At 34.5% G+C, this 12,927-nt stretch overlaps 1 protein-coding gene across 4 annotated transcripts in view; it reads left to right on the top strand.

Moving 5' to 3' along the window:
* The window catches only part of NELL2 (neural EGFL like 2), a 449,663-nt gene that overhangs the window by 162,304 nt on the left and 274,432 nt on the right, over positions 1 to 12,927 (top strand). For all 4 annotated transcript variants that reach the window (XM_074403164.1, XM_074403166.1, XM_039461605.2 and 1 more), the window contains exons 5-10: positions 1,373 to 1,546; positions 1,636 to 1,732; positions 3,973 to 4,045; positions 4,162 to 4,244; positions 5,189 to 5,317; positions 6,724 to 6,826. In XM_074403164.1, the coding sequence (XP_074259265.1) occupies positions 1,373 to 1,546; positions 1,636 to 1,732; positions 3,973 to 4,045; positions 4,162 to 4,244; positions 5,189 to 5,317; positions 6,724 to 6,826 (659 nt within the window). The remainder of the gene's footprint in view (positions 1 to 1,372; positions 1,547 to 1,635; positions 1,733 to 3,972; positions 4,046 to 4,161; positions 4,245 to 5,188; positions 5,318 to 6,723; positions 6,827 to 12,927) is intronic.

The following is a 12,927-nucleotide window of genomic DNA, read 5'->3' as shown; positions in this document are numbered from 1 at the left end:
ACTTCTTTTTTCAGTGTATCTTCTCTCTATTTGTCACAGTGGATACTTTTTTTTTTCTGTCTTCGGGTTAACTGATTCTTTTCATGGTCACTTTTGTTCTGCTGTTTAGCTTATCCACTGAGCTTTTCATTTCAGTTATTGCAGTGTTTGGTTCTGAAATTTCTATTTGGTATTAAACAAAATTTTCTATTTTTCTTTACTGAAACATTCTGTTTTTTCATTTAAGTCTTTATAATAGTTTGTTTTTGTCTGTGCTGCTTTGAAATATTCGTTGGGTAATCTAACATCCTTATCATTTTAGCTTGATTCTGTTCTTTGTCTTTTTACAATCAGTTGGCGATGTCTTTGGTTCTTTCTATAATCAATGATTTTTTTATTGAAACCTGGACACTTTTGTATCATGTTCTGTGACTTGAATTTTATTTAACCTGCCTGTTTTGTCTGACACTACTTTGACAGGGGAAGGGAGGGTGTTATCTTGTTACTGCCAGGTGGAGGTGGAAGTCTAGATTCCCCAACTGCCTTTGTTGACAGTGGAGGGGGAAGCTTCTTTTATTTCTGAGTTGAGGGAAGTTCCAGTTTCCTATATGGTTTCTGCTGGGACTGTGGTAGGGGTGGTTTTATTATTGCTGGATGATGGTAAAAATCCTGACTCTGCAGTAGGTTTCCTTTGATACTTTCCCAGTGGGGAAAGGAAATTGCGCTTCATAATTTCCAAATGGATATGGAAGTACAGGCTCCTCATTATATGGTCTTCACTAGTGCTATAGGGTTGTGGGGGCTCATTACTGCCTGTCAGGATTGATAGTCTTGGCTCTCAACTTGGTCTTCTCTGACACTACTCTGGTGTTAGGTGCTTCGTTTTTGCTTAAACAGGGTAGAAATCTATGTTTCTCACTTAGCTTTTGGTTGGCATGGTTTGGGATGGGGGTCACAGTTTTTCCTGTGATGTTTGAGTGGAACCGAGAGATTATTTCAAGAAGTTTCTTTCTTGCTAGGCTGATCCTTATTTTTCCTTTGGCTGAGAAAGCAGACTCCTCTTGGGGATCTTTTAGGTTTACATTTATTGATATCTCCAGTTTGTGGGCTTCTTTAGCTCCAGTCTAGGATATATGACACAAAATGGAAACCCATTGAACTCAGTACCATAATGTTCCTTGGATTCTGAATATCTTTCTTTTCTCTATCTTCCAGATTCTTCTGTGTTTTTTTTTTGTTGTTGGTTTTTTTTTTTTCTTTTGTATATAATGTCTGGTTGTACTTAGAGAACTAGGAAAAATTACATCTGTTCCATCCTTCTGTAGGCAGAAGTCACCTCAATCATTTTTGAACTTTATTTTTAACGTGTCCCATATGGCTCTTCTCTCTGCAGGTACTTGGAACTTGAAAGTAGTGGCCATCGGAATGAAGTGAGACTACATTACCGCTCAGGCAGTCACCGCCCTCACACAGAAGTGTTTCCTTACATTTTGGCTGATGACAAGTGGCACAAGCTCTCCTTAGCCATCAGTGCTTCCCATTTGATTTTACACATTGACTGCAATAAGTAAGTGTAATGTCCTCATTTTAGGAAATGAAAGATTCTAAGAAATGACTGTCTACTCATGTTCCTTCTTTGATGCTTCTTTTTTGCAGAATTTATGAAAGGGTGGTAGAAAAGCCATCTACAGACTTGCCTCTAGGCGCAACATTTTGGCTAGGACAGAGAAATAATGCACATGGATATTTTAAGGTATCTTTTGGCAAAAGTCTGAGAATAAAATATAAATGTTTTCTAATGAGTTTCAAAAAGTAGATTTTAGTTTTTATGGTGTGAAACAAAATAATTTGATTTGTAAGTTAGAAAATTTGTGTCTATGTCTTTTTTTAAAACAGTAATATTTTATTTAGCCAGCAAACATTATTTTCTCTTCTTTTTTTCAATGTGTTTAATCTTCAGGCATTGCAGAAATGATAACAAGGCCGCTATCAGGGCAGTTAACATGTCATTCTTTGAATCAATCTTTCAAAGTAATGAAAACCTAAAATGTTAACAGACAAATAAAGTCTCCACCACTGAAATACAACCTTTGATGATACTTTTACAATGATGTTAATAGAGGATTGAAAGCTTTCTAGTATGTATTATTCATGGTCTCATACTGCAGAAAGTGAAAAAGGAATACACATATGTGCACAAATCTGTCAAAAGAGAAAGTAGCCATCATTTGTATATTTTCCTTTAGTATGTACTTAGAGACAATACTTCATAGAATTTCATCATTGGAGAGGCTCTAAAGGACATGTCACTTCTTTCCATATTTTAAAGATGAAGAAATAAAGTCCAGAATATTGCTTGACTACAAGCTCATAGTGTAATCATTTTCCCCCAGTGACTATGACAGTACCTACAACATGGAAGTGGCTCAACGATTACCAAGTCAAAGAAGAATAAGTGATAGGTTTAACTCATAGATTTCAAGGTAGAGTGGGTACTGGCAAATTTAATTGTTTTCTAAGCAAAGTTTAAAATTCTATAAAGGTGTTTTGGAATGTTATTCAAACATTGTTACCAGGAAACCAGATACTTGAAATATATGATTCCATCTAATCCTAGCCTTGCTAGTCTTGATGCAGGATCTTTTTTTTTTTTTTTTTCTGTTTTACTATGCACAAACCTGCACAGAGGGGTTAAGTGACTTGCTTAAATCCAGGAAACTAGTAAGTGACACAAATAGGAAATTGACTCCATGCTTGCAAATCCTAAAATCATGCTGTTTTCCCGGGTAAGGGATGGCAGATGTGTGCTGTGAATGCCAAATCTCTTCTCTGTTGAATCATGACAGTCTTTCCCATGGAGCCTGAGTGTGGCCTCAGAATCTCCACACATCAATTATGTGTACAACTTTAGGGATCATTCTCTTTATTGCAGTCTGTAAATAGTATCCATTAGAGTTGTACAGTGCACAAACTATATAACTGTACTTGGTAGACTTATTTTTATGTTGCTGCTTCTAAGTGATAGGAGTTGTTACACAATTTGCTTCCATCTAATCCTACCCTTGCTAGTCCAGTATTTGGTAAATTTTTATGGGTACATTTAAAATTATCTTGGTTTCATGTTGGTACTGTTATCCCTATCATTAGATATTTTGTTTGCATTTTTTCCAATGAATAAAGTAAAATAATAATTTGATAAAATATATAAAGGCCATGAAGAAAGTGGGGCATGGGTGGCAGATAAAAGAGACAGCTGGATGTGTCTGACAGATCATTTCTGAGCCACCATTGTCCTTTGCTTTAAGACCCCAGCAAGCTGGAAGCTAATTATACCTTAATAAGTATGCATGTAAATTTTGCCTGTAAACATGGTAAAACTTACTGTGTAAAACAAGTCATTTCCAGCTAGCATTTAAAAAATTCATGCTAAACTTTCTTTACTCATAAGAACTCATCACTGTATCTTTCTGTAGCTGTTTAATAAATCTATTGTCCTTTTTGAACTGAGAAATTAGTGTTAAAAGATCCAAATGAAAAATGAGAAATGCTCAAATGAGCATGCTTTCATGACTCAGTGTTTCTATCATTTTCAATAATTAAAGTTAATTTAAAATTGGTATCAATGTCAGAGTTGCTGAAGCCAGAAGTGATTATCAGGTTGATTTTTTAAAGGTCATTTTCAAGCCCGTTAGTGGCTAACTAAAAATAACTTCTCGAAACAACATAACTGTTGCCTCTTAATTATATCTTGACATTTAAATCTTAAGGTTTTAAAAACATTATCAATAGAAGAATACATGGGAAATCATCTGTTGTGTCTGATGAATTTCCTTCCCTTTGGTATGAAGTAGAAATAATGCATTAACAAAGAATTTTTACTCAGGGATTTTGGTGAGTCTATTCTGTAATGCTTTTCTTCATGAACTTGACCATTGAACATAATTTGGGTAAATGAAAGTAATATGTCTTTTTTTTTTTATTTTTCACACACAGGGTATAATGCAAGATGTGCAATTACTTGTCATGCCCCAGGGATTTATCGCTCAGTGCCCAGATCTTAATCGCAGTAAGTCTATTAGTTCTTGCACTGTGGAGTTCCCATATATTAGCTGTCAGCATAGACTTAACACGATTGAACCCCTTATAAATGCATCTTGATCAATGTAGTATTTGTAATTCCAGCCTGTCCAACTTGCAATGACTTCCACGGACTTGTGCAGAAAATCATGGAGCTACAGGATATTTTAGCCAAAACATCAGCCAAGGTAAAAGCTACTCAAAAATACAGTGAGGAAGCTTAAAAATCCTTGATGTTCCTAATACTTCCTTTTATAACCATAGATTTTCCCCTCAAGGATATTCTTATAACATACTGTTTGCTAGGACGGAATCTAAATCCCTGCTTAAGGAAAGGCTTATAAATATTAAAATTCTAGCCATCTGTATAACACATGGTTCAGCAAATCAGGAAAGAGACAGATTATCTAGTTTATACACTGCTTACTACAGGAGGATTTATTGTTTAGTTTTTTTATATTTTATTTTTTTATTGCATTTTAGGTTCACACATACCCCAAAACCTATTGTTTAGTTTTTATTATTATTTATTTTTATTTAGCTTTTCGTTACATGTAAGGAGGCGGGAGGACAGTGTCAAGAATATAGACACCAGAATCATATCAAAGAAATGGTACCACGAATGCTTTCTACCACTGTGTTACAGTTCTAGGATTATTTACTAATATTGTAAGCACATACCAGGTTTGCCTACAATTTCACCAGACTTATAATTTTGTATGGTATTTACAGATTACCTGATGGTTGTGTTGTATGATGTATGATTTGTTTCTTATACAATATAAATTCTGAATTTTATTTTTTTACTTGAGTAAGCATATTAATGAAGTTAAACATTTTCCTGGAAAATAATTCTCTGCATTTGAGTGATGCTGTTTTGAATTAACCTTTGATTTGTGTCTTATGAATTATGTTGTTTGCTTCTAAGGCAGGGAGCAAATTTATCACAAAAAGAAGAAGAGGAAAAAAACTCATTCTTTTAAAGTCTTAAATATGTTTATGACAAGTGGTGGATGAGAACAGCCATCATTACTGCTACATACTTTTAAAAAATTAAATGCCTGCTAGAGTGTTTCACTTTCTGTGTTGCTGGAAGGATGAACAATGTAAAACCCCTTCTTTTGTGTCGCAGCTGTCTCGAGCTGAGCAGCGAATGAATAGATTGGATCAGTGCTATTGTGAAAGGACTTGCACCATGAAGGGAACCACCTACCGAGAATTTGAGTCCTGGACAGATGGCTGTAAGAACTGCACATGCCTGGTATGGCTTCTATTTGAGTTCAGACTAAGGGAATTCAGATGCTTCCACTCTTTAAATATTTATTAAAACAATGTAATCATGAAAATTTCAAGACCCATTTCCTCAAGACACAACACTAAAGTGCCAACAAACCTGGTCACATCTGAAGAAATGTGTTGCATTATTAAAAACACCTTGTATCCTCTAAAGATGATTATGGTTTAGAAATGCTATAAAGTTTAAGTTTATTGGTACACACACGAAGTTAGCAATTTAAACTAAGTAAGGTGATTCCCAAAGAAGACTGTCCTCTTACCCTTAACATTTCCAGAGATATTTTTTCCCTCGTCTTTTTATGAATGCATTTTAATGAAGCTGAGTCACATACAGCATTAAATATTGTGTCCAGCTCAAGCAATATAAACAAATGATAGAGCTTAAATGGTTGAGGCAATGTAATAGTTTACTAATACAGTGGAATACAATACAGAGTTTAAATAAATGTGATTTTGCTAATTGCTCACTAATGAAGTAGAATATTTTATACATTATGATTTCAGAAATATATGTTCATTTTCAAAGAAAAGTTTAAAGTGAGTTTGGTTTTAAACTTTTAAATTACACGTGCATTTATCTGTTAAGGCTGGTTTTCTGGAAAGAAGTTAGAGATCTATGTAAATTAGCCTTTTAAAAAATTTTTCCAAGTTCATTCAGTTTATTCAGAAATAGAAGATTATGCATATAAAAAGATCAAAATAGTTCAGAACTGTGTGTGTGTGTGTGTCTGTGTGCACACATGTGCATGTTTGTGTGATATAATTTTTATTCAGGAGCATAATATGTTCCTAAATTTTTTAAATGGGGAGCAAAAATCAAATTGAGTAAAAGATGGAATGTGGTATAGTGAGGTCAATAAAATGACTGGGAAAACCCGAGTAGCCAGCTACCTGGGAGCTCTGGGAGACCTTTGGAATCAACTTCCTTGCGGTGGTCCTGTCACCAGTTTGGCGCCTCCTTCTGGTGACTGTCCGCACCGCCTCCCCTCCTGGCCGTGGTCTGTTCAAGCTTAAATATCTGTGGAGAGATTGTGGGTCTTGAGGCTGACACTTCCAGGATGGCGGCAGCTATTCCACAACTCTCCTGGTTTGTTGATGTTCATTTTATGAGTAATTTGGGTTTGTTGGGTGTTCCAGGCTTACCCCTGTGAGGCCTGCCATGTCCCTGCCACATTGTCCTCCTCCCTCCACCTGTGTCCTGAACACTGTCCCTGTCAAAGATGGGTCCTGCTGAAGACCCATGATTAAAAACAATAGTGGTACTTATGACATTTCATATGAAGAGTTTAAAATTTAAGGAATGGATTCAAAAATTCTTGAAAACGACTAAACTTCAACTTGGAAATTCTTTAAATATTGTTTTCTTTTCAGAATGGAACCATCCAGTGTGAAACTCTCATCTGTCCAAATCCTGACTGCCCACTTAAGTCGGCTCTTGCGTATGTGGATGGCAAATGCTGTAAGGAATGCAAATGTGAGCATAACTTTTATGATGAATACTTTCTTTGGAAAAATAAAGCTCTGCATTAGTAAATATTCACCCATCATTGGTTTAATCTGGCAAGCTATGTAGCTTTCAGAAGTGGTAGAAAAAAGGAAGAATACTTTCTCTGTTTTGGTTATCAGTCCTTTTCCATTTTAAAATGCTATGCCTCTATTCCAGCAGGACAAATTTTTCTTGGAGTAATCTATTACATAGAGCGTTTTAGTAGGAAAGACATGTAAGAAACTTACTGGAAGGCATTTCACTCATTGTACTATTTACTGTAAGTATCTCCCAAATAGGTTAAGAATGGTCACATGGCCACAGTAACCAAGGAAATGCATGATACAAGTGGCCTCCACAGCAGAAGATATGCTGTTCCATTAGCCCAAACAAGAAGTTCACATTATTATAGGATAGTTTAGTGTGGATAGGGCCATCACCTTCATTCAGGAAAAAAAAAGTCTCGTATCACTGTGTGTGGAAACCTTTCTGCCTTTTAGCAGTTATTATATAGTGTTCACTTCTGATGTGAAAAAATACTTTTTGAATCATTTGTAACAATCTTTAACTGGGTTTTAGATTATTCAATAAATAATGGAAATAATTTCTCTATTATACTTTAAAAGACTTCACTTAAACCTTTGTTAAAAAGAGTATTTAAAATATTTAGCTATTTTTTGCACAAAGGAGTAGTAAAATACATGAAAACTAAGTTGTTTTAAAGTTTGTGGAATATATAGAGCTCTGTAAATGCAAGTGTATTTATATGTATACTCTCACAAAGACAAAGTGGCGAGAGGAACGGGGAGTGGAGAGAGAGAGAGAGAGACAGCAGGTGGAGGAAGGGGGAGAGAAATTAACATCTGCTTTTGCTAGAATGTTATGTTTACCCAACTCCTTTACTGTGGCTATATCTTACTGTTGCCTACACAGTGTGCAATGTGCTCACTGTGGTGAGGGTGACAAGCTATGATAGAAAAATCAGGAAGTTGCTGGGTAATCCATTGATTTAATTCCTTCAGGAATGCATTTATATTTAATATTATTAGGCTTTACATTGAAGCCAATCCATCTCATAAAAGTCTATTGGCCTAGTCAAGTCAATTCAATGGAACTAGAAAGGATTGAATACAATTTTTCTTACATGTTACTAGCTAATTTCCTTGGTGAGAAATAATCTGTGTTTTTCTGGGACTTCTCTTAATAACAGGAGGCTTGTGGTAATGTCCTGTAGTTTTCTTTTAGGTGGTTGGAGAGAGGAAGGAAGAAGGATCATATGTATATATATGGCTTCATATTCATAATACAACAGCAAGGAATCATCCTTTTTGCTTTAACTTCTTTTATCCTTAATTCCATCCATAATTCTATGTTGTTTTTCATGGATATGACAGATATGCATTAAGTGATGTCAGTTTTATTAGATATAGGTTGATTGAAATAACGGGCCATTGTGAGAGATTCATCAGAAGTGAATTTCAATTCTGATCTTGCCATTTGTCTCTGCTACCAAGAGTATACTGCAGGCTAAATCAGACTAATGCTTGAATTCTTCCCAACAAGCATACAGTTAGACATAATGAAATGATAAAATATTTTGAGGTTCATAAGGAAGAGTGTTTTGGGCAGTCTTTGGTGTTAATGATTGAAATAAACTGCTTCTTATAGAAAATAATTAAAGCTCGAAGTGAGTAATCAGTGAACAGACCACAACTTAATGAAAAAAAAAAAAAAAGCCATAGGCTGTCATTGAATATGGCTAAAAAATAGTAAGGTTAAAGTGATTTTATCTTGCTGTTCACATTTAATGATATTTCAGATAAGTACCATGGAATAGAAAGGAATAGAGAGGGTTTAGGCCTATGTTTGCTTGTTATTTCAAAGATTTAAAATTTTAGTTTTAGTGAACTTAACATTTTACTAGAGCTAGCAAGACATTTCAGTTAACAGCCATAGGTATTTCCCCTTAGGGAAATAAGCATTTAGTTTATATGGTGAATATTCTTGGAGGTTCTTTTTGGGAATGAGTCTCCGCAAAGCACAGTTTAAAAATAAGTCACTGACAATATCCAGAAAATGTGTTTCTGAAAAGTCTTGTAGAAGACAACTAACACTTAAAATAAATGTAATAGTGATTTTTTGATTAACTTGCTTAGATAGTACAGATTTTCATATGCATTTAAAGTGGGAGAAACCAATAGTTACAGGTATCTGTGGTGTGTGTGTGTGTGTGTGTGTGTGTGTGTGTGTGTGTATGTGTGTGTGTATTACTGTTGCATGTGAGGAGAAATAGTTTCATTATCCTATGTTAATTCACCAGTAGTGTCACTGTTATAATTTATGAAAATCTAATTTTAGTGGAGTAGAGATAAATTCCTATGTTTTTTACTCTTTTGCATGCAAATATAAGCCCTCTTCTTATACTCTGCATTTATCCTATCTTTGAAACTCTTCTGCTCAACTGCCTTTTTAATGACAAAAATCAGTAAAATAGATTATTATTGAAAACTGTTTAAAGCGATTAATCTCTTACTGTTTCTGAAGTCTTTGGAAGTAAAACATATGACCTAACTGCTGAACCTGACTCTGCCTAGATTGAAATGAATGAAACAGGTGCAGGCGGCCACTTTTTGGTGTTCTTCCTTTAATGCTTTCAGGGTGCTTCATCAGAGTTATTTGCACATTTCTGGGCTGTCCTATTTTGCAGCCTCCTTTATACTTTCCTTCAGTAACTTCAACTCCAGCTCGTTGTCTGAGTATAGATACTGATGAATAGCAAGAGGGTTGTTGTTCTGGGAAAGAAGTCGGAAGAAATCAAGACTTTTCTTTATTTGAATCTACATAAACAAAGCATTGGGAGGAGGGGCTTAATTCCTGCCTGGACCATTAAAATGTGTGCTGGAGTTAAACAGAGAGGATAAAAGCCGAAGGCAGGAATGCCAAGGCCAAATCGTTAAAGTCATAGTAATCACAGCCATAATGAAGTCATATTGCTTCAGTAGGTTACTTTGTGCCTCGCTTGATCCTTACAGTTCTATAAGTAGGTATTATCTTCATCTTCTTCATAATGAGAATTCCAAGATGTTCGGGAACAGGTAGGTAGTTAGAGGTCTTAGAGAAGTTCCATCTGAAAGTGCTGTCCTTTGACAGCCTGCTTTCTTTTTCTTTTTTCTTTTAAAAACCATCTGTTACAATTAATCTAAGTGATCTGCTTTTATTGACCAGGAGCTAAGCTCACCAGAGGTGTTTTGGAATCCTAGCTGAGTCTTAGGTGTCAGCGTTTGCCTTCACCACTCATCATCTTCCCCTTCAGTCACTGTCTCCTCCTTATCCTTTATCCCAGTCTCACGCTCTCAACTAACAACTAGGGAGATTTAGTGGCACATTTTCCTGATAGCTACAGAAAATGGAAAGTATAAATATTTTAGGTGACTTTTAACTCTGAAACAGAATGAGGTCAAGACATAATTAAAGTACATAAAATCTCAACCAAGATTTAAATAAAAAGAATTATCAGAAAATAATTGACTGAAATTCTAGGAAATCAAATGTTACTGAAAGTCACTGAACTTAGAAAACAATTTAATTTTTCTGAATATTCCTACTATTACATGGATGCATGCCTTTATTTATTTATTATTTATTAATATTGATTGTAGATTCGGGCTTGTACACAGAGCTCTGCTTCACAGGAAAGGTGGTTCATGAAAACAGGGAATCAGAGGCAAATCTGAACTGATGCACTAATGTCTTTCCTCCATTACTAGAGAGATCTCAAATACAGGAAAAGTGAATGTGATCACCAGAACAGATTGGTATTTGCCTAGTAGCAACAGTTAGTTTAAGTGGTATTTCTTCAGAGTCCAGAATTATATGAATAAATAAAAGATCATGGTTTTGATTGAGCAAGGTCCGAGTTTCAGTATATAATATAGATTACACTTTAATATTCTCTGTGTTGATTAGACATTGGATTATTTTAAACTTAGTTTTAAAAACCATTTTAGTTTAAGGTGGACTTTAATGTAATACCTTTGTGTATTGAGTAGTTATGTCTGTGAGTTTCAAGTCAGATTTTCTGGGTTTGGATTCTGACTCCACAACTTATTAGCTATGAAACTTTGGTCAAATTGCTTAACCTCTAATGGCCTCAGCTGCTTCATTTGTATAATGGAAATAACAATTATATCTACATCATAGGGGCTGTGTAAGGATTGAATAGGTAATAAATGTAAAGTGCTTAGAACAGTGTTAACTATTTTTTTATTAAAAGAGTCACTCATGTTTTTATTGATAAAAATACAAAGTAGTGAAATAATCTCATTAGTTCATTAGCTTTAGATCTTAAAGCTACATAGGACCTCAAGGGTTCTTTGAAACAGCCATTGCGTTTGGGAGGTAAGGTTTCATTATCCCCATTTTAGAGAAGAATAATGAAGCCAGGTAGATTAAGTGACTTTACTAAAATTGAATAGTAGTATGTAATGCAAGATAATATTTTTTCTCTCAAATTGTGTTCTGATTTCCCCAAGGCCACTCTCTTCCTCAATATTTGGGCATATCTTAATAAAAAACCCAAAACTAATATCTCATTATTATGTACTGTTTTGTGTGTTTGGCTTCTTGTACTCACAATCATCTCTGTGAGACTAATCCATATTTTTGATGCAGATAAAAAATGTAGCTGCACTCATTCATATTTATTGCATCATTTTGCTGCCCATTGCAGATCTTTTATACTAATTGCCGCATGTATTTTATTTGTGTTAATGTACCATAATTCAGTCTGTTGTTGGATGGCAGTTAGGTAGTTTGCAGATTTGGGATATGTGAATAATACTCCTAGAATAATTCTTTACATGTTTCTTGTTCTTATGTATGTATTTCTGATGGAGACATGTGTGTGTGTGTGTGTGTGTGTGTGTGTGTGTGTGTATAAATAACAGTGGAATTATTTGATCAGAGGGTAAAACTGTTTGGCTCTATGGCAAAACCAATTTTCCAAACAGTTTTCCAAAGTGGTAATACTAGTTTATTGTCTTACCAACAAGGCATGAAAATTCCAGTTGCTCCACACCCTCACTCACACTTGACATTTTTAGTCTTTTTAATTTTAACCATTCTGATAAATGATGTTGGTAAATGATATTGTGCTGCAGCCTAAATTTGTTATTTCCCAGGTGACTAATGAAGATGAGTGCCTTTTTTTTTTATATTTATGGGCTGCTTTCATTAATATTAAATAATAAAACATAAGAGTAAATATTTTGTATTCATACTTTTTCAAAGAATGATTTTCTTGCTTTTAGTAGGAAGTGGTAATTTGAGAGGCTTATTTTCTTTGCACATTAATATAGATGATTCTAGTCCTGTCACCTTAAAATGCATGGCAAAGTAGGGGTAGTAGAGATTAAATGATTGCCACTGAAGTACTTCGGGATTTTTAAAAATTGGACGATAATCTGATAAAATGGATTCAGAGACTTCTGAATATGTATTCTTGATTTTTCAATAAAAATTAGTGTAATATAATTTATCAATAATTATTTTTTGGTTCTTAACAGAAGGGAAAATGTAATTTATGTAGGCTATGTTAAAAAAGAAAATAATTTTGGAACAAAGTAACCAATAAACATAGCTATTTTTACGATTATGCTGGAAGCATGAGAAATATTCAGGTTGTACTGGAGGTGGAGGTTCTCAGGCATGAACACAATTATAAATTAATTGGTGTGATAGAGACACAAGGGGCCATATGACCAGAATGCCAACATAGAATGAGAAAAATTATGTAATAATGAAAAGGTAGAAGTGGCAATCAAAAGGAAAGTGTGTTATTTTACATATCAGATGTGCTATTTGAAGACTATTTCTTGAAAGTCTGTAGTCAATAAAGAATATTATGTCACAGCGAACAATTGAATGAGCTGAAAGCTAATGATGTCACTGGAAATCCCATATATAGTCTTGGTCTGGACTGTCTTTTCTCACCAAAATGATTTTAATTTAGTATTTGAAATAACATTGGATAAATCATAGAATTAGAATACTTGTATAATTCTATAGGTATATGTGACAAATGGGCAAGA

This window comes from Saimiri boliviensis, chromosome 7 (assembly GCF_048565385.1).
Source record: "Saimiri boliviensis isolate mSaiBol1 chromosome 7, mSaiBol1.pri, whole genome shotgun sequence".
NCBI classification, from domain to species: domain Eukaryota; kingdom Metazoa; phylum Chordata; class Mammalia; order Primates; family Cebidae; genus Saimiri; species Saimiri boliviensis.
The sequence above is the reverse complement of the archived record's forward strand: the minus strand, read 5'-3'. Positions and strand labels throughout refer to the sequence as shown.